General features: G+C 46.0%; 1 protein-coding gene across 6 annotated transcripts; it reads left to right on the forward strand.

Moving 5' to 3' along the window:
* The first annotated feature begins 2 nt into the window (after window positions 1–2).
* LOC128081964 (D-beta-hydroxybutyrate dehydrogenase, mitochondrial-like) lies at window positions 3–17268 on the forward strand. 6 transcript variants are annotated; one of them, XM_052685763.1, is made up of 6 exons: window positions 1087–1782; window positions 2481–2582; window positions 3724–3834; window positions 10030–10171; window positions 13581–13733; window positions 15206–17268. In XM_052685763.1, the coding sequence occupies exons 1-6, from the start codon at window positions 1708–1710 to the stop codon at window positions 15685–15687; spliced, it is 1065 nt and encodes a 354-aa protein (XP_052541723.1). In that variant the 5' UTR covers window positions 1087–1707; the 3' UTR covers window positions 15688–17268. The 6 variants fall into 6 exon arrangements, with proteins under 6 accessions (XP_052541722.1, XP_052541717.1, XP_052541720.1 ...); XM_052685757.1 differs by lacking the exons at window positions 1087–1782; window positions 2481–2582 and adding an exon at window positions 4–143; XM_052685760.1 differs by lacking the exons at window positions 1087–1782; window positions 2481–2582 and adding an exon at window positions 187–751.
* Window positions 17269–21655: the final 4387 nt, after the last annotated feature.

Raw genomic sequence — 21655 nt, forward strand, 5'->3', positions numbered from 1 at the left:
GCGGGCGGCGGCGGCGGTAGACGGCGGCCATAGGCTGAGGCCGAACCGCCGCGGCCATGCGCGGCCCCGCCGTGCTGCTGGCGCTGGGCGCCGCTCTGTGCCTGGCCCCCCGCCTCCTGCGGCGGCTCCGCCGCGCCCTGCCCGTGAGTACCGCGGCGGGGGCCGGGGGGGCGGCGGGCCGGCCTCGCTCCTCTCTCCGCTGTGCGGGGCTGAGGGAGGCGTAGAGTCGGCGCTGCGAGGGGGAGCCGGGCCGCTGAGAGCCGAAGCCCGGCACGTGTTGCGGCTCCCGGGCCCTTGTCAGCCGTTCGGCTGCGCTGCGTTCGGCGAGTGCTGAACGCGCGGATCTTCTTACGGCCTTTGACATTATAGGAAGTGAACGTAACGGAGAAAAAAGCCCAGGATGGAATAACTGCGTGACCGGCCAACTTTAGTGTGCTTTCAGAAGCCCGGCCGGGTGCTCTCGGTGAGCTCGGCTCCTGGTTGTGCTGCAGGAGGGATCCGCAGCTCCTGCCCGCTCTGAGGCAGCCGGGATCCAGCTCCGTGCTCCTGCTTCACTGCCTTCCACGTGGCGCTTCCCATCGCCATCCTCTGCCTTCTGTGCCACGAGGAACCCCTGGCTGGCAGTACCTGAGTAGAGGCGGCACCGCGGCCTTCTCCAGAGAGCCAAGGAGCAGTTTGGTGTCTGTCCATCATGAAGGTGATGGATGGCACACGAGTTGGCCTCCAGCCTTTGCTTTTGGAGGCCTTCCAGGTGTGATGACTTGTGCCTGGCTTCTTGTGCTTTAACTTGCCTATACGACTTTGCCCCATGAATGTTTATTGTACTGAAGCAGTGACAGTGCCTGTGCATTGTAACCAGGCAATCTGTGCTATCCAGAACTGCAGTAAAGTTAATAATTCAGAGATTTCTCTAGCAAAGGAATTTTGTGTCTGGTGGCTGTTCTGCAGGCAGGGGTTTCTGCATGTTGGGAAAAAGACCTCTTTAGAGAACATGTTCAGTTTATCTTCCTGGGATTGAAAGCCCCGAGTTCCTAACTCTGGAAATAAGGAACAAGGAAAGTTTACAATGTAACTGCTGTTCTTACCTTCAAATTAACGTACCTGATAACAAGGAAATGATCAGAGAGGTCCTCCAAGGCAACAGAATGTGGAAAATAACATGGCACAAAGTAGAAAAGGAAAGAGACGGGGCAAGCTCTGAAACTGTGGGAAGACTAGGGCTGACAAAGTAACTTTGCTTAATTTCTATTGCAATAAATGTGTACACTTTGGATAGATTACCTACATAGATAAAAGCTTCTACTGTTTAACAAAGCATTCGTATCCCAGTAGGAAAAGCTTATGGAGTGTGTGTGCCTCTGAGTATAATAACAAATAATTAATGATCACAGGAGCCTTCTGTACTGTAAATTGTTCCTCACCTTTCTGGTCACTGTAGGTTGCTGGGAGGATTTTTCCCCATCCTTGTTTTTTTGCATACATGTTGGTGGTTGGTTTGTTGTGCTGTTGCTTGTTTGTTTGTTTTAACCAGAGAAAACTAAACAGCTGCTGTGAGTTAAACTCGATGAAGATAGGAACACAGCCCAGCCATTTATAGATGGGTCTTCCCTTATTTCATGTACCTGCCCTTACCAGCTGACTGAGGAGGCAGCTGCCTTTGGCTGAGGGGTGCACTTCTCCTTTCGCCTGTTCTGGTCTTTGGATGTGATGAGGGCTTTTTATGTCCTGCTCATTTCCTCTGCTTTCTGGAAGTTCTTTGTGTTCAGGACTCAAAAGCAAATGGTAAGGCAGTAAAAAGAAGAAAGGTGTGTTCTTTAAGGGTCAGGTTGCTGAATTAACGTGGGAAGTAACTTTGGCAGGTGTGTGATCTGGTTCATTATTGATCCTCGTTTTTCTTAAAATTGTGTCACTGTAGGTTAAGACTGAGCACTATATCTGGTTCTCACTCAGCCTATATCCTTTAGCTGTAGTTATCTTTAACAGTTCAGTAGAACTAGTCTGTAGCTGGGTGCATTTTTGTCTGACTATAGGAGTCAGTGTTCGTGTGGGTGTTGATGTGATAAATGCAGGACAGACTTTTCATCAGTTCTCACTTCAGCTTCACTTCCTGACTGTCCTTTGGATGGGACAAAGGATGGGAGAGGGCGTTGCTCGTTTGCCTGTTGCCCTCATTTAAGTATGTGCAGTAAATGATCACTGTCACCCTGCAGTTATCCCTTATTGCCATTTCACTACCACATGTCAGCAGAACAAGGGATCAGAGCACTGGGGGTTGCCTGATTTCTGTCTGAAACAGTGGTTGGGCAAAATGATGAAATTCCTACATAGGTAGTATAAAATACAAATATTCGTATTCCAGATGCCATTAATGTGGCAGTGGGGAATATTAGTAGTGAATGCCTTTGCTGAGATGGAAGTGACCTCACTTCCTTACTGCATTCTCCAGGCATTTATTGCCATGTCACGTTATCACCTGACAGATAGAGTTTCTGTTTGGAACAGTCTGGAGCACTGCATTTGGGTGGCTGCTGGTTGAGAAACATCTTAAGAGTTCACTGCTTCACAGCAGTGCCAAAGAGGGGGTAAGATGGCTTTCAAGCAAAGAAAGAGGATGAATGTGCAATGTTTTGGTATGGAACACTATTCGGGATTTTGAGTTCTGTTTTCAGAACTATCACAAGCCTGTTATGTCAAAGCAGGTGTAGCATCAAATCTTCTCTCTCAATTTAGCTGTCAGTCAAAAGATAATAACGTAGGAGGGAACTGTGGGATTTGACAAACGGTTCCTGTTAAGAGTTCAGTGCTTGAAAAGGAAGCCCTAAGCTGTAGTCACACTCCTGCTAAAATACAGCATGAAAAGTACTGCATAGAGTGGGAGTAAGAAGGGTACAGACAATAGTCACTGCAGACAAAAAAGCTGCTGTGCTGATTGGACAGATGACATACTGTCGTCGTAACTTTTTCTATGCTGTTCTTTCTCATAAGCCTATGAGCTGATAGATCACTCATTTATTTTAAAACATGTCTGTGCAGTTTTGGCCACTGATACTTGATAGCTGCAGTTTTAGCTAGGGTATCAGGATAACACAAGTTGTTACAGACCAGTGATAAAATAAACTTAGGATTTCATGGTAGTTGGGAGCTGGTTATTTTTCTACACAGGAATCTCACCTACACCTTTGTGCTGGTTGCTCCAGCAGGAGTTCCATAAAATCACTGGATCTAGTTTGCAGTGAAACAGGTCAGTGGTCATCGTGACTTGAGTCTGTGCCCACCATCGTGCACAGGGAGAGAGCTGAGCTGCAGAGAAATATGACCAGGCTTTGTTGCATTTGGGTTATTGCTGCTTTCAGAGTGGTACTTGTCCACAATGGTTCACCAGATCTGAGATGGCTATCTGAGCTCCCTCTGGTCTGGAGGGAAGTTATCCCAGCTCTTCTGGATAGGTTCTGAGGTGTTCTATAGGGGCTGCCTTTCCTTCTCTGTGGATTTCACAAGGATGTTTGACTGCTAACATGAACGGCCATCTTCCAGATAGCTTAGGTCAGGTGAGCTCAGCCCCACACAGAGTCCATGTATCAGCCATACAGCCTCTTAATTGCTAGCTGTATCTTCTAAACACTGGCTCAGGTCTGTAACTGCTCTTTTGCTGTGTAGCTCAATGCTGCTGGTACCTGCAGGATTGCAGTGTCTGATGATAACATATTGTCTTTTCTCATACAGGCTGAAGGGAAGGCGGTGCTCATAACAGGCTGTGACAAAGGTTTTGGACATGCCTTGGCAAAACAGCTTCATGCAAAGGGATTTACTGTTTTTGCTGGATGCTTGCTAGCGGTGAGTAATAATACTGATCAAAATTCTTCTGGGACTAGAGAAAAATTTTTCTCAAGTAACAGCCTTTTTATCTGCAGCTTCCATTTGTCCTAATCCAAAACCTGTGGGAGGTAAGGTGGGGAGAGATTTTATGTATGTTCTGTTGCTTCATCCACCTGTTGAATCTTGTTGTTCCTGTAATTCTGAGCTCTTTAGGGCAGGGACTGTCTGTAGCTGCATGTCTGTACAGTAGCTTGCACAACAGTGTGCAAGGTTTGAGGTTGCTTCTGGAACGTCTCAGCAATGCTGCAAAATACACAATAAATCTGGTGATTCAAAATTGCTATGGCACCATGCTTTCCTGTCTTCTCAGGCATCTCTGTTGCTATTTCTCATTCTATCACAGTCCTCTAAGGACATTTTACTCAAACTTCTCTCCAAGCTGCTTTGGTTGGGTTTATCTCCAAAGTGCTTCTCCAGCTTTTCTGAAAGCTGTCTGCTGTTTGGATAGATGAGCAAACCAACTAACTGTACCCTTCTGATACCTGTAGATCTCACCTTCTGTCATTTCACTTGGTAAGTAGTATCAATTGCAAGAGATAAGTTTAGGCACGCTGAATCAGAAGGGGCTGCAGAGCTGTCAGTCCAGTCCCTGTTCTTGCAGGTAATCATGTTGTGTAATCCTCCATAAATTGGGCACGATCCACTTCCATCTGAAGTTTTATTCTTTTTTTTTCCTCTTTAGATTATCAAAACTTATGTAATTTCCAGCATTAATTGTTTAAAATCAGTTCATGCCTGCTCGTTTGTCTATCAAATGATCTTTAGTTTCTTATCTCTTCCCTGGATGGAACGACAATGTGCTCAAAGCTTCTCTCAACATTTGTTATCTAGTCTAAACAAAGTTGCCCACATAATTTCTCTTAAACATCGTCCGTTGCCTTAAACACACCGATCGAAATGAGTGCCAGGCTCGTAACTGGCTTTTCTGTGGTTTATTTCACACTCTAATTTTTGTCCTGTTCTTTTACTTCATTCTTCATGGCCATCCATGTTATGCCGTGCTTCTCTGTACCTTTGATTTTTATCATTCACCCTCCTGTGTTATGGATGAAAGTCACTGATGAAAAACAGTGAATGAGGTTTGTCCTTGGGGAGTTCCGCTGGTGACTCTTAACCAAAAGAGCATTTTAATTCCAGTATTGTCCAGTGCTGTCAATTGCCATCTCTCTTAATGGTACTTCATGTCTTTATTTCAGTTATTTCTTAGATGTTTTATTTTCTTTTAGTGCAAGTGCTGCTTCTAACACATCAGTACACGCACTGGAGAGTTAGAGAGGAAAACTGACTTACCTATTTCCTTAAGCCAAAATAAGAGGGAAGTCGATCAAATGTAATAAGTGAATTCAGTTGACAGTGTAACAATCATCACTTCTAGTGCTAACGGATGACGTTAAATAGATAGTGGAACTCTTTGGTTTTGCTCTCTTACTACTTCTCAGTGGAATAGATGCTATTTGAATATGTCTGTTCCAGTCCAGATGCTCAGAGTGATGACCACAGGTTGATGAAAATTGTGAAGGGCAAGAACAATGGAAAAGCAGTGTGGCCATCCTTGCCTGTGTGATTTCAGCGGAGGTTACGTTCTTCCTCCGGACCAGCAGGGAAAGTTATCAGCTGACATATTGTGTAATATGAGAACAAACAGTCCCTCTTGGAAAGCTGCCATTGTTTGGAAATTTCCATGTGGAGGCTCTGTAAATCCTTCAGTGATCATGTCATTTGCTACTTTGGGGTGTCTGTCTTTGTAGTGATAGCAAGTCAGGTGCTCGCTTTCTACAAGAGCAGGTGTAGGAAACAGCAAAGAGGTGACAGGGGTTCTGAGGAGGCTCTTTCAGAAGGCAGCAATGCTTTTGCACAGCAGACAGGAACAGACAGGATTTGAAGATGCATAAAAAATTGAAGTGCACACAATATGAGCCTTGTTTGCTCACTTTACTGACACTAAAAATTATATATATTTCTGATTATGTACTATTACTTGTTCTCAGAGTGGCCTGGCAGCTGCTGGCATCCTCTGTGATCTGGTCTGGCAGCTTTTTACTAACAGCCAAAATTGTTGTGATCCCCGCTTGAACTGTGTGAGTGGGAAATTCATCAGCAATCATAGTTGGTCTGCACGTGACTTTTAAGATGTTAACTGAGTGCTTTGATCCTGAAGAGGTAGAGAGTGGGAACAGCTTTGGGTTTTAGATGGTTGGTGGGGGAAAGTGTCCTCAGAACTTTGAGCAGGAGGTTGCTGAAAACCTAATGGTAGAATGTGTTTGGGATGAAATCTAGAGCTGACTCTTCCAAGAAAAGGAAGCACAGAGCAGAAAAGGGTGATGGGTCCAAATGAAGTAAGAGACAGCAGTGAAGGCAGAGAGCTGTTAGGTAAGATTACTAGTGAAGAGTAAGATAGGAGCATGTGAGTGATTATTAGTAAGTCAAGCTGTGCGTATGCAGTGTGGTTAAGGATGCCTGTGAGAATTGGCAGTGTACATGAAACTGCTTATGGCAGATGCAAAGCAACTTACCCTGTCATCAAAGAACACCTGAGCTGTTGTAGGTTCACTGCAGGGTCACAACAGGTCTGGGGGCAGTTGTCCCAAAGTAGGTGGCAGCCTGTTAGTTCACACCTAGTTACTCCATCATTGCTTACTCCCTTTCGTGCTGAGAATTAAAGGTTTCCTGATCTACTACTGGTCACAGAAAGGCCTGATTAAATAGAATGGAGTAGGTCAGCTGGAAAGGACCTTCAGAGATCGTGTAGTCCAACTGCCTGGTTGCTTATCAGAAGTTAACACATTATAGAGGATGTGATCCAAATTCCTTTTGAACACTGACAGGTCTGGGGCATCAGTTACCTCCTAGGAGCCTGTTCCAGTGTTTGACCACCCTCATGGGGAAATAAGTTTTTCTTAATGTAATAAATGTCCCAAAAGAGCATCGATAGGGTGAGCCAAAGTGGTTTCTACCATGGGTAATATCTTCAGGTACTCTTGAAGGTAGGGCATTTCCAGAAGGCTGAAAAAGGGCAGATGCTGTACTTGTCTCTCAAAAGGAGGCAGACCTGTGAGGTTATCAACCAGGCAGCTTACCTCCTGCACATGAGATGAAGCTGCAACACACAGAACTGTCAGTGTGATAAATGCCTAGATCACAGTGTCATGTGTGCTGTATGAGTTCACTGGGAACAGGTTGTGCCGTGTCAGCCTAATCTCGTTCTGGCTAAGCAGCAGCGTGGTTAAAGGGGAAGGAATAAATACACCTCAAATAAGGCTTCTGATGCAGTCCCTCATAGTCTGACGAGCAAACTTACACTCTAAGCCTGTGACTGCTGTTCAGTCCCAGTGAAATTTTCTTGGAAGTGCCCTGGAACACAGTTCACACAGAGGAAAAATAAATATGTGCGTGGTATCAAGCAGGGAGGATTGCAGGTCCCTGAGGGAGCAGTATTCAAAATGATGCCAACAAATCAGTTGCAATCTGAAAACAAATAGCTGAAATCTGGTAATGACAAATACAGGCGTTTTTTCCTGGGGAAATGTGGAGAAGGAATGGGTGGGTAGGCAGCAGTGAGGGAACTGAAGGTGACAGGAGGATGCAAACCCCATGAGTCAGCCCATGTCCTGCTGTGCCGTGTCACATCTCGCTCTGGGAAGCAGTCACAGCAAAGCTGTGCCTGAGTTGCTGCGTGATGTGGGTAGGTCTGAGGCACATGTGAGGAGGAGCACAGGGATGAGGAGTGGGAGGGTGCCAGTGGGATAGGTGGCAGCTCACAGGTGGTACTCAGCACTGGGTTTGTTGCTTCTCGATTCCCAGAAATCACTGCAAGTGCCCAAAGCCTTGCCAGGGCCAGCGCTGCCAATGGGACCAAGATGTTGTCCCCCCCCATTCTGGTGGCAGCTTGGATAGAATTGCAAGGATAGAGGAACCAGCCAGTGTGTGAAGAAGAACAAATGCCAGGTTCAAAACCAGCCTTCAAAAATGAGGGGGAACCATGGGAGCATATGAACTGTGCAGTGTGCTCACTGTCCCTGAGGTGCCCTTAGCTATTGGTTTTATAGCTAAATGGTGTCTGGAATGGTGTCTTCTTGCTGAAATCAGTCTTCCAAGATCACTGTGTTTTGTCAACAGCAATTAACTTGTAGCTGGGAAGGTAACTTTGCAGATGGAGTTGCAGTGGAATAGGGGAAAATATGTTCCAGTGTGAATAATACACTTATATTGGACTTTTAAGTTGCTGATCTGCAAGTTTATTCTCAAAAAAACAACCAACCAAACAGTGGAACTATTTCTTTATATCATGAAGACTATGAAAGATTTAAAAAAAAAAAAAAAAAGAAAAAGAAAAGCAACACAGGGCAACACAGGGAAATGTGTGTTCTGTGCTCTGTGATTACAGCTGTGGTTGTTTGTTTGCAGTGAGATACAGTAAACTTCTTCAGAACTTTGTGTAATTTAGAGCTGAGATGCAAGAGCATCTTCCAGAAATACAGTGAGACATCACACAGCCTTCACTCTTTTCAAAGGAAATATAGTATTTTGATGACTGTGTTGTTAACTACTTGTAATGTCACTTTAGAGATTCCTTTCATGTCTGGATAAGAGTCACTGTGCACTGGAAAACTTCAAGTCTTTCTTTTTGTGATACCTTGAAATAGGTCGGTTGTGATGTGATCTGCAGCCATAGGGACAGAAGCAGACTCCTACTGTTGCCATAAATCTGGAGTAATCATATGCTCATACTAACAGGGGAACCCTGTTTTTCTCAATGCCTGGATGGAATTTCAGCTCTTTTCCTTCATAACATGTCACTGTTCACCCAGCTGAAGGTAGAGGCAGGGTGGTTTATGCTGTGCTCATTGAATAGGTAGCTTGAGATGCGTGTAGAAAAACAAGTGGTTACAGTGTTACATTAGCTTTGCTGTGCAGGCAGCGTGTTGCTCTCCTTGTTTGCCCTTGTGCTGTGGGTGGGTGCTGGTATCCAGTACTAAAGGAAGAGTGGCAGCCAGGCATGTGACTCACCTATTCATAACTTCTTCCTCCCTAACAAGGCAGATCCTGTAATTCAGGGAGTAGTTTGGTGAGCTGTATCTCGAGCCTGCTGAGGAACTGCGTGGCTAATCTGTGCTCTATTCAGTCTCTTTTTTTTGTATGATAGCTGAACTTGGCTATCGATCCTGTCTGGAAGTGACCAGGTAAAATTTGAAACGCAAACCACATTTAGGTTTGGTATGCAAAAAAAAAACAACACCAAAACCCAACCAACAAGTAGTAACAGAATGTCTGATGGTAACAGCAGTAAGCTGATAAGAAGCTAAGGGCTCATAAAATTATCTTCATTATTGTAAGTTAATTGTACACTACTTTTCTCAAACATTTCCATATCATTCTTTAATAATGAAGTCTTGAGAAGGAGAGAAGTACCTTGCAGAAAAGACAGAAGAAAGGAAAAGGAGAGAAAGGAAGCCATCATATTACTGGTAGAGCCTTGTTCTTGTTTCTTTGGACAGAACTTCTTCCTTTCATGCTTCAGCCACACAAGACAAAATTACAGACATCTTCACTGTTCATGCTTTACTGTGCATGCTGTTCTGCTGCATATTTAGTGCAAAATATTACTATTATGTAGGTTATAGGCTTTCTGCTGTATCCTGTAGCATCAAACTGTTTGCTGGTAGGCATGCCAGAGGTGATCCGAGTGTCTTGCCTTCTGACACTGCTATCTCATTAGAAGCTAAACAGTATTTTGGAATTAGATGAGTAAGGTACCTAATTAGCCTTTTGCTGTTAAGCCTAGAAAAGCAGCCTCTGATCTGTGTATAATGTTTGCTGAGTTACCTATGAGCATGGGGATTGGGGCAGCAGAGAGCTACCTGCAAGTTATCCTGAGCTGACGCATTATTTGACATCGTTATGATTGTGAAACCATCACATGAGGAGCAAACATCAAGGGCTTTGGCCCTTCAGAGCAGTGGGTCATGATGTAGATGTTCCCTCCCTGTGCTGGAGGGGACAGATTATAGCCATGGGTTGCACAGTGGGTCGTGTGTCTTGTGTGCCTGTTTCTGTACCAGGTTTACACCTCTGCATGCAGTTTCAGTAGGTGGTATTTCCTGTCTCTGTGAATGTGCCTGCCTTAGCAAGGCATCTTTCTTTTCTGCTGAGCAGGATAAGAATGGAGACGGAGCCAGGGAGCTGAAGGACATGAAGTCAGATCGCATGAAAGTGCTGCAGATGAATGTGTGCAGCGACCAGGAGGTGGCTGAGGCTGTGGATTATGTGAAGATGACCCTGAAAGACCCAGAGGAAGGTGTGTGGGAATCTTTGTTTTTCTGGGCCAGATGATTCTTCGGTGCACTCACGGAATCCTTCCTATGGATCAGGTCCAACTCTGGCCAGGTTGTTCCTGTGCTGCAATGCCAAAACATGATTAACAAGCTTGAAGGCCTGAAGGTCAGGCAGTGCTGTGTTTGGGTCAGTGGGAATTCCCATGTGGCCAGCACATCAGTGCCAGAACGAGAGACCAAGACTGGCTTAGGTGGTAAGACTCTAACCTTACATCCTGTAAAAAGTGATGAGTGATGAGCATGTCCTTAAGAACTTATTTCTCTGAGTGACCATAGTAACATAGGATGGCAAGACCTTAGTTCTCTTCTGATGCTCCTGTTACAGCTTCAGAGATTTTTCTATAGCAGTCCTGCTTATGGAGAGGTCATGGCCCCTGGCTGCTTACTGCTATATTGGTACAACCTGCTTGTGTGATCAGGTGTTGATCTGGTCCATAAAACTGACCTGGACCCAAATCTAGATCGTTTTTCATCTGTGCCGGTCCATGCTTTCAGTTTGCCATGCAACACTCTAGCTGTGATGTGAGACAGAATTCAAGATAGGCTCAGCACAGACCACCTTAATCTGCATGCAGCCTCAAGTATAAGTCCAATTCAGGGGCCTTAGGAGCATGCAAAAGAAGACAATTCTTTCATGTTTCTTCTTGCTTGGGAATGTGTGTGGGGTGGGAAGGCAGGAGAAGAGCAGCCCATGAGAGTGCAGACAGCTCAAGGTACAGGTGGCAGGATGCTCCATGTCTACCCTTGCACTTGGGCTTGAATGGAGGAGAGGTACCTGGGGAAGGGTGACTGATTGCACTGCTGCTGCAGCACAGCTCGGCTCCTAGACTGGGCTTCAGACAGCTTCTGTGAGTGGTTTGGCCGTGGGATATGAGCTTACAACCAGGGCCTGTGTGACGCCTCACCTCTTCCCACATAATGAGTCTGTGAGGCTTTCTTGCCCTTTCTGGGTTTCTGTGCAGCCTCTGTGTGAATAACAAGCTGGGCAGCAGCTACAGTGCTTGGCTGAGGGTGAAGTTTCACATCTGTGTCTCCAGCATTAATGGGTTGTGTGGCTGGATGGTGACTGCTCCTGAGGCTTGGATGAGGCTACCGTGAGCCTGTCCTAATTCATATAAACGCCTAAAGCTAGTAAATGACAGCTCTAATCTTCTTGCAAATTATGTAGCACACCTTTCCTCCTAAAAGAAGCATATGAAACTGAGTTACATACAAGCTCTGTTCCCACACGTGCTTTGCATGATTCTTCTTCCTACGCAATCATCCAGCCCTCGTCACACATTTCATAGCTTCTCAAGCTTTTCCTGAAGAACCCAGCAGCAGCAGTGATGGCATGGTGCCATTTCCCACTGTGAGATAACTTGTAAGGGGGCAGCTCTGTTGCTCCTATAAATGCAGCACTGTTCACAGAATCTTGTGTGCAAAATGAACAGTGAGAGCTTGTGCCCTTGATCAGCAAGTTGGACCGGTTCCTCCTGCTCTTGAGAGCCTTACCTTGTCGTTGGTTGCTGCAGCACAGACTGCAAAGCAGTAAAGACCTCTTTTTGGGAGGCATGTGACTGAGGGTTGGAGCTTACTCATAAATAGAGCTCAGTAACATACTGGAATACAGTCTGTATTCAGACTGAGGTGTGTTGCACACCAAGTGTAGCCCTGAAGGAGGTAGCACAGAACAGTTTTTGTGTTAGACTCCTCTACCTCTTTCCACTGTGTACATAAAGCTAAACTCATTCTGATGTTGGGAGTGCCACTGTTTGTCTTCAGAGTTATGTAGTTCCCACTGCATTATTGACATTAAAGAAGTAATAGTGATAAGGCTGTGCTCTATAAACACACCACTGTCCTGCAAACAGCCTTGTGACCATTTAAGTATTAGCTCTTTGTTCTGCGTGGCCTGACTGGGATAGACTGTGAGGGAATGTATGGTTATCAACTGGGTAGGACATGACTTCCTCTGTTCCCTTCTACATGGGTTGGCCAGAAGCTTTCAGGGAAAGTAAACTCAGCTTCCCAGCTGTGGGAGGACAGGGAGGGCCACCATCGCCATCATGAAAGCCAGCCTAGCAAGGGCAGGTTGGGCTTTTAAAATGAACCAGGAAAATACATTCTATTGACATTTATTGGGTGAATAGGGGAATGTTGCAATTTGCTTAGACTGTATTTAGTAAAATATGTGGTTACTATCTCACCACAAATAAATCTAGGCTGGAAGACTTTCATACATGAGAGCAGAGGAGATGTGGAACAGAGGCTGGGCAAACAGCCCAATTTTTTTCAGAGTTTGGTAAGTTTGTGTCACAGTGGCATGGCATGGGGACTTGTGATAGCTGTGTCTGAGCTCCTGAGCTGTGCACAAATGTTATTTCCCATTCCTAAGTGTGTTCTTAGTACTAAGAAGAGGGTCGGAAAGTAGAATGGAGCCCCAGTTCAAGCTTGCTACTTGCACAAAAAAAAGCAACATCAGACAGCTAATTAGGACAATTCTTATCTTGTTCCAGCTTTTCTGTTTGTTCTTACTGCAGTTTATGGCTGCATAGTCCTGTGCTTCAGCAATTTCACAAAGTGTGGACTCCACCCTAAAGTATTTGCCATGGGGATTCCTACAGTAATAACTTCAAAGGCTCAAATGCTCAGTGACCTGCTAAATCTTGGGCATGTAAGGGGCTGAGTGCAGGAGCTTGTGATAAGTGCAGTCTATTTAATCTTGATGGCACTGCATGCACAATAGAAGCTCAATTTTTAATTCTAGTAGTTTAAGGGTTGGTTGTAAATTTGCCATGTCCTGCAATAGTTAGGATTGAGGGAGTCCAAATATCTGGACTGAAGTCCAGGAGCTGGTAACTGGCCATGATCCTGCAGATCAATGCTGCATGCTTTCCCAGGTAGTGCATCACATCCCAGAGTTGTGAAGAAGATGTAGAGATCTTAGATAGTTGTTTTCTTTTTTTTTTTTGTTTGCTTAATTGAGGGAAAGTCCAACCCTCTTCAGAATGCAGGAGGGCGTGATAAAGTCCGTGAGAGAAGACAAACCTGGGACTTAGAAAAGGTATAGAAGAGGGCCAACAGGATCCAACCATACAGAGACAAAGTACAGCCTCTGGCCTTAGAAGAGACATTCAGGATTGCTTTGCTTGTGGACCCCTCTCACAATCCCAGAAGCTACAAATAAGCCCTATGAATTTGATATCTGTTATCTTTGGGATAGTTTTTCTACTTGCTGGGTTTTTTCTATAACTTTTTTCCTATGAAAGTGTCCAGTTCTTTGTCAAGGTGTTGGGTTACTGTGAAGAGAGCTTCTCTGACATTCTGAAGTGCTTCTCTGTGACATTCTTCCTTGTTCCATTCTTTAACTTTTTTTTTTGTTGTTGGCAGGTCTGTGGGGCCTGGTGAACAATGCTGGTGTCTCAACTTTTGGAGAGGTGGAATTCACAAGTTTAGACAACTACAAGGAGGTGGCAGATATCAACCTGTGGGGCACCGTGAGGGTGACGAAGGCTTTTCTGCCCCTCATTCGCAGAGCTAAAGGTATATGCTGGGTACTGTGGGAAGGTTCATGGATATTTTGCCATGCAGCAGAGAAGCGTAGCTAAAATGTATGAACCAGATTGCTTCAAAGAATGCCAAGGTGTCTGTGGCATGCAGGCAAAATAGACAGCATTGTTTGATGTATTGTGTTCCAAACAGGGGGGGTGTCTAAGCACTACACAGCAGGTGTGATCTTAAGCGTTCTGGGATATCAAAGACCTCCAAGCATCGCTGGCAGAGATGACAGCAGAACTTGAGCCACCTTTAGAAAAAGTGTCTGGAGGCCATAAAAAAGATGCTTCTGGTTTCCAAAGTCACCATGAGTGCTTAAGTTTGGACAGCTGAATCTTTCCCTTCATGTTACTCAGCTCACAGATGATTGCAGAGGAGTAGTCATGGAATAAATGAATCCATAACAGCCATTTTATGTAGCGTACAAAAAGGTGGTTACCATCAAAATTCTATTTTATGGGGGGGGGGGAAGAGCAAAGCTCTGAAGAACTTCTTTATTTAGTGTGTGTGGGAGAATGCTGGTACAGCTATATGCTCTGTGAGGACAGAAAGAGGCTATATTGAGCAGATTGCTCGGATACCATTTCCAGAAAGTACCCACTAAACAAGCCCCATCTTACTACAGAATGCCACTTATCCTTCAGATCAGTAAGTGTTTCTCACAGTCCTTCCAAACTTTGCTTTGCTCTGTAATGAGAGAACAGGGCCACCCACTTGTTTCTCAGCTAAAGTTTCAAGCTGCAGAAAGGTGTCATACTCCATGGCTGTGAAAATCCTCATTGCGGGAATAGCTGATGAGATTTCAAGGGCCTGTCTTGTAAGCATAGCTGAAGCTGTAATCCTACACTTGGTGAGGAAGGACAGTTCCCCATGAAGGGGTGACTGCTACTACCACTGCCCTCAGACAGTGATCTAGCACAAGCTGCCAGGGCTCTGCTGTTAGGCTGACGTGGGCTGCTCATAAGCGTTTGAACAAATGCTCTTTGCTGCGCCATAGACAGAAGCACATCAAGTCTCTTCTCCATGTATCCCATGCTGTAGGCAGTCCTGGCCAGCCAGTGAGGTGAGAAAATTACAGCTCTTGCGCTGCAGGTTCTTCCACTGGTTCTACTGGTGAACGCTGGTGTAAGAGCATACAGCTAGTAGCCTGAGAAGATACAGATACTGACTTACTTGGAAATTAGAAGGAAGAAGATGTCTTGTATGCTTTGTACATCCTTATCTGTACATAGGCAGGTGGACCACCCACTGAAGAGGTCAGAGCTGAGGCTGGCCTGCTTGAGTCTGGAGAGACTCCTGACAGAAGATTTGGACACTACTTCAAGATACAGATTTCACAAATCAGTGCCATCCAACAAAGCACCTTTTTACTAGAACGTCGTCACTGCTGCTCCTGTAGCCCATGCCGACCTCTCTGGGAACAACCAGTCAGTCATTTCTCATTGCTCTTTCCTCTCCAGGCCGTGTAGTGAATATCACTAGCATGTTAGGACGGATGGTGAGCCCATCTCGCTCCTGCTACTGCATTTCCAAGTTTGGGGTGGCCGCCTTCTCCGACTGCCTCCGGCAGGAGATGTATCGCTGGGGGGTCAAAGTCATCCTCATCGAGCCCAGTAACTTCGTGGCAGCGACCGGCATCCTGACAGAGGACGGCATCGACAAGCAGGCCGAGGTGCTGTGGAGTGGAGCCAGCAACACCGTGCGGGAGGACTATGGCAGGGAGTACTTCACTCGCCACGTGGCCACGATGAAGTCCTTTGTTAACAGCGGCCTGAAGGACATGTCTCTTGTCTTGAATGACATCACCAACGCGCTCGTCTCCGCACACCCAAGCAACCGCTACAATCCCATGGAGACCTACTGGTGGGTGAGACTGCAAGTCATGACTCATCTGCCCACTGCCATTGCTGACTGGCTTTACATTCCTGGAGCCACACTGTGAACGGCCATCCTTCAAACATCCTTCCAGGGCTTGTATGTACGCACAGTTTAGAGCTGACTTAGTCCTGTACTAATTGCTGGTGCGTCTCCTCTTTAGATGTTTGTGTCTTCAGTTTGGTTGGGTTATGGCTTTGCATCTTGTGTTATGGGATGCGGAGGAAAATTGTCTTTACTGTCTCCTCCCTTGGTCTTTGTATCCCCCGCTGTCCTGATTGAAGTTGAAAGGTGTTTTGCTTTTAACTGTGGAGAAGACAGAGGAAGGTTAACATAACAGATCAAATATGTGGCTATTGTAACTAGGTCAGCTGAGCTCCCCTAGTGATAAATTGGACTCATTACTGGGCTCTTGGTTTTCCTTACAAGGATAGGCTGCTAATAGCAGAGTGAAGCTGTTGCTATGAGATGTCTCATAGGGAAGAAGCTAAAATGGGAAACAAAAGCAGTTTTCCATTTGATTAAAAATGGGTCAATCACAGCCTTATTTTGTTTTCACAGTACTGGTAGGAAGCTCTGCTGCTCCATAACTGTTTGCTCTTTCCAAGAAAACAGCAGCACTGCCTCTAAACAGCCTCATTACCCAATTGCAAAGAAGGTTCTTCTCTCCCAGCACTGTGTCCAGCAACTGGAGACAGACTAGGCAGGGAAAAGCCCTTGTAATATCTCCTGGTATCTGAGCTGCCCTCAGCCAGTGATCTTTCCACCCACTACTGATGAGCTGTGTGAGACAGACTTGAATCTATGTAGCAAACAGATTTAGCTCCTTTAACTGCTGTGTTAGGTACCAGGTGAAAAAAGGACAGGGTGCAGTCAGTTTGGCCTGACTACGAGCTCTGGAAGGATGTTTCAGGTGATGCATTTCTTTTTAATTAATACTGCACAATGAAATTTCTACGTCACACGTAATCGTCTCCTCAGAATTTCATGACACGACAACTGATACAAGCTGCTTTTGCAAAATACCCCTGAGGATCTCTCCTGTTGGCCATATCTGGGGCATTCAATCATTTTTCCAAGTGCTGAGGCTGCCAAACCTCACACCTTATGTCCTCTTTCCAAGTGGTGAACACCAGCAAAGCAGCTAGTGGTGATCTGCCTTGTCATTCTAGGGGACCAGCTTCCCATTCTGCTAAGTTTTGTTCTGTTTTGACTTACGTGAGATTAAGTGAATATGAAAAGAGCTTATAATTTGCTCTTTCCTCATCTATCTTGGATAGCTATGACTTTGAAGCTGTGCCTTAAACTTTTATATGCTGCTCTTTGTAACTGCTTGGAGACTGGATACAACTGAATGCTGTGATGCCTAAGGAGGCAGCAGGCTTCCTTTGGATATGCCGTGGAGGTAGCTTGTATTACAAATAATTTCTGAAAATGCTGGCTATGCAGTTCTTTTTTTATTTCAGACCATAATCACATGGAGGCTGTCTGGGATCTGGTACCCAGAATGATTCCACTGTCCTACCAAACTGCAGCTTGTTTAGGCAGTGTTGAAATCACTTCTGCCCCTTGCACTGTGAAATGTGAGTAATGTTAAGTAGCACTAATTTGCACAGAGGAAAATAAACTGTGAGATTTGTAAAGCACATGTCTGTGTCTCCACTGCTCATTTCTACAACGTTTCTTTCCTCCTGTAAACATCTCAGTGTCCTGAGCAGTTTTGTGTTGGTTGATTATACCCTTTTTTTTTTTTTTAGCACTGAAGTAAATGGGGTGAGGAGAAGGAGAGGCAATGGAATTGGTCAAGTTTACTTGGAGAAATGGACAGTGAGAAGTTTGTGCTGCTTTTCAAGTTAATGGCTTCAGTTACCAGGCCAGTTCCTCTCTGCAAGGTGGCTTTGTACTAAGGCAGTGACAGGAATGACAGCAGTCTGGACTGCTGGTAGGAATGAGTGGAAGGGAAGAAGCAATCAGAGAAAAGGTTCCTCAGAAGATCCCTATTTTGGAGCCGCACCTGGTGGCTGTTTGTGTTCAGTCTTGGATGTAAAGCAAAAAGCCTTTTAAGTTGAGCTGCCTTTGCTTAGGTCTCTCAGCTCTCCAGTTCAGGGAGGTCTCAACAAGCCCACTGCCTGTGCTGCGAAGGCCATTTCCAGACCAACAGTGCACTTACAGTTCCACAGGCCCTGTGTTTCATTAGCAAAAGGCAGCCAGAGAAAGGCCTCTGCAAACACACACATTACCACTGTTTGTATTTTATGTGGTTTCCCTCAAGTGACATTGGTGAGAGAGTGTTGATGCAAGTTATTCATTGCCTCAGCATTCTCCATGTAATTAATCCAAATGCTACAGCTGTCAGGTAATAAGGATTAGCTCTTCTTACAGGCAGAACTGAGACTTGCAAGCCAAAAAGTGCCCAAGGCCATGCGAGGACCTCATGCCAGAGCCGGCATTAGGATTTCACAGCATGTGAGCCCCAGTCCCTTGGTCTGTCCTTCTGAGAAGTGCTCAGGTGAGCTGCCACAGCCCAGTCTGATTTCTGCCTTGCTGGGAGCTCTGCATGGATGGCTGGGGGTGAGAGTGCTGACGTGGAAGAGCAATATCAGATGTTTCTGTACAGTACGTGAGCTCTGATCCAGCGGGGGAGAGCCAAGCTGACTGAGCGGGTCCCTTCCCATCTTTCAGCAGCTGTTTGCTGTCCAGAGAAAACGTGGTTTTAAAATCTGCTCCCTGAGGCAGTTAGATCACTGTAGCATGTTGCATTATGCAGTCATTGAGGGAGATCGTTGTCTTGCTAATGAGTAACAGGGAAGAAAGCTTAATTCCTTTTGAGAATGACCTTCAAGCCTGGAGGACAGATAAGTCAGAAGCTAAGTGATATCCCATGGAAATCCTTGCTCGTTTCTGCTCTGGTATCCATGAGGAGTAGGAGGCTGTGGCTTTCCTACAAATGGCCAGCTGCTAAGACCATGGCAGTCCTGCCTTTCCTGCGTGTTCTTCATACTTTAAGACATACAGCTCCTTCAGTCTTTGCAAAATAGTTCTGTTTTCCTGTTCACATGGGGTTAGTTCTCTATGATGCCTCTGGGAGCCAAGGAGTGATTGTCTGCATGTCGTGTTTGCTCTGGGCCAACTTAACACAGCAAGGGAACTTCTGCAGCCACCGATATGAGCGCTGTGAATCTGTCTGGGTGCTCCAAATAGCTCCAGGATCTCTCTGTCTGAACCACAAAGCAAGACCCAGAATAGTGACAAATCTCAGTGTGTGTCCCTGACCTCAGAGAACCTGTGGTATTTGGCTTACACCCAACATGAATCCTCAACTGGCAGCACAGGGAGAGAGTTTACAGGGTGAGGTTCATTGGGGGTGGAGTAAATAAAGATAAAGTAAGTAAATAAAGATCTCTATAAGTCCAGAGAAACCAGAAAGCTTCTAAGCAGCAAGAGCTGCAGAGGAAGCAGTTCATCTCAGGCAGAGGCAAGAAGTTGCTATGGAGATCCCTCATTGATGGTCTTGTATGTGCTTAGCTGTACAGGGAGACACACAGAGAATAAGAATGCATGCTCCTTCCTCTGGGCTTCAGAAGTTGTTACCACAGCTGGGAATGAATGACACTGTAGGTCTGCTGTTCTTGTGTGTCTGGGGGAGTTCAAACAATTGCAGAATTGGTCAGGAGCTGAGCGATACCAAATGTTAACTGCTGCACTGGAATGGTAATCTGCAGTCTGTTGGCTGAGAGAACAGCCAGCATCTGGAGAAGTGTTCATAGGCAATGGTGCATAATTTCTCTTAGATAATGTTACAATTGGAATATTTCTATGTGCCACTTTTCTTCCAAATGATGGCCTCAAAGGCACTGTCTGGTTACTGAGCACTGCCAAAAAAAACAACAAACAAAGGACCAGGGATGTGAGCTGCTCTGCTCTGCCAGGCAGGCCCAAATTAACAGATAACTCTTTTTCCTGGCCAAAGCGTGCATCAGACCAACTCGTGTTGGCAACAGTCTGTGGAGCCTATTGCTTTGATACCTGGGATGGAGGTGGATGGCTGCTGGATTTAAGATCCCTTTGTGCATATCTGGCTTTGAACCTGTAGCTGAGGAGCTGTATTTCTGCCAGAAACGTTACTGGGAAGGAGGCCAGTGATGGCAGTGTTCTCACACACAGCAATGTTCCTGAAACCAGTATGGGACATTACCCAAGGCTGCTCTCCTCAGCACCATACCTCTGTTGCTGTGGTGCAGTCCTGTTTTCAAAGGTCTACATGGGGACTTGGGTACCCAGGGCTCCTGACTTCAACCCTCAAACATCTCCTGCACCAGTGGGAGACACAGACTGGAGCCTGTTCCATTCATAACTGCTTTTTATGTATCTGAAGATTGTACTGAATCTTGACTAAAGAACCTCCATCTTTAAACTTTTTCATCCACATCATTTTTCAGTGTTGAAGCGCAGCACTGTGCAGGCAGCTGTGGCCTCCCACTTATATGATGAGTGAAGTTCAGTTTGAAGGACTGAGGTTAGACAAATAAATTCATGTGCTCTGGCAAGGAAACAGGGCTGAGGGTTTCAGATGCAGAAGCTGTAAATTCACGTGCTGTCCCTACCCACTGCTAGCAGGAGCCACTGGGTTAAACCGCCACGCAGAAAAGATCAAAGATGAGCATCATTACCATCTGAAAAAGAAAAAAGTGTTCAACATGTGAAATGAAGGTTAGAAGGCTGTACTCAAGATTACTACAACAGCTACATCAGCTCTGTGAGGTTGCTGAGCCCTGCCCTGCACTGACTGCTGCTGGTACAGCTGCATCCACTGCAACAGTGCCACCCAGCGCATCTCAGCTGGAGGCTCATTTTGTGCTTTACAAATTCAAAACCATTCTGTGTGTCCTAGGTCTTAATCTTCCTAGTCTTGGGCTGCTCTGGACACAGTGACGCTGTAAATAGCAAGACACCAGCAGCAGAAGCACCTGTCTTTCTGACTGGGGTTTCAAAAGTGAGTCTTCAGCTTCTTCTGTAACCACAACGCTGAGAAATGCCTTTTTAACAAACCAAAACCAATAACAGCATGTTTCTCAGCCAGCTGCCTGAGTGCTGGGGGTGGGAGAGATGCTACAAATAGCATGAGAACTTGTAACAGAGCCAGAGCCACCTCTGGGGTCTGGCCAAGAGCCAGGTGGAGTGCATTAATTCTCAGCAGAGCTGGAAGAGCCTCAGGGATGTTACCAGCATGGCCAGATCATATTCTCCCTGGCATGTGTTTGAGGACATAGCACAGCTGTGCTTTCACCTAGAACAATGTGGAATAACAGTTCTTCCCTGATAGAAGCTCCAGAGGCACAATGGTGCAATGCCTTCTCTGGCAGCATCTTGGTATAGCGAATGGTTTTTTCACATTGCTCTTCAGTCTGACCACCCCTGTGTGCACATCGCCTGCTCAGAGCCACGACAGCATCACCTGGCTGGGAGGGGGCAGCTTCAGGCACCGATGGTCAGGTGTGGTTGTCATGTCTGTCGTGCAGTGATTCACTTCTCTCAGGGTGGATAGTTTCACTTCCCTCGAGGGGTTCATCTCCCAGCACTGATTGCAAGCAGAACAGTTGCAGAGCGGGTCTCTGTCTCCCACCGCCGAGGGGTTTGCAGCACTGCTTTGCACCTGCAAGGTTGTCCACCCTCAAGTGCTGTGCCAGGTTCTTTGGCCTCTTGTCTTTCTCTTGGAGGACCAGGCAGTTCCCTTGGCAGCTCCAGCACACAGCCAGAGCAGCAGAGTGATCTGGAGCAGCCTGACCCATCTTCCTTCACCGTGTGTGAAGACACTGATGAAAGTAGAAACAGGTGAGTTTGAAGAAAACAGCTGCTTTGATTGTAAAGTGAGCATTTAGGCATGTAGTCCAGGAAGAGCTGCTCCATTTCAATGCTGTAACACAGACTGAGATGCAGCAGCTCTGCTCCTGGCACTGCTGCTGGTGTGTGAGGTGTCCGAGCAGCTCCCTCTGCCTGTGCTCAGCTTCCTCACACCTCTGCTGCTGTCTGGAAGG

This window comes from Tympanuchus pallidicinctus, unplaced genomic scaffold (assembly GCF_026119805.1).
Source record: "Tympanuchus pallidicinctus isolate F22 unplaced genomic scaffold, pur_lepc_1.0 scaffold22, whole genome shotgun sequence".
Taxonomy (NCBI): domain Eukaryota; kingdom Metazoa; phylum Chordata; class Aves; order Galliformes; family Phasianidae; genus Tympanuchus; species Tympanuchus pallidicinctus.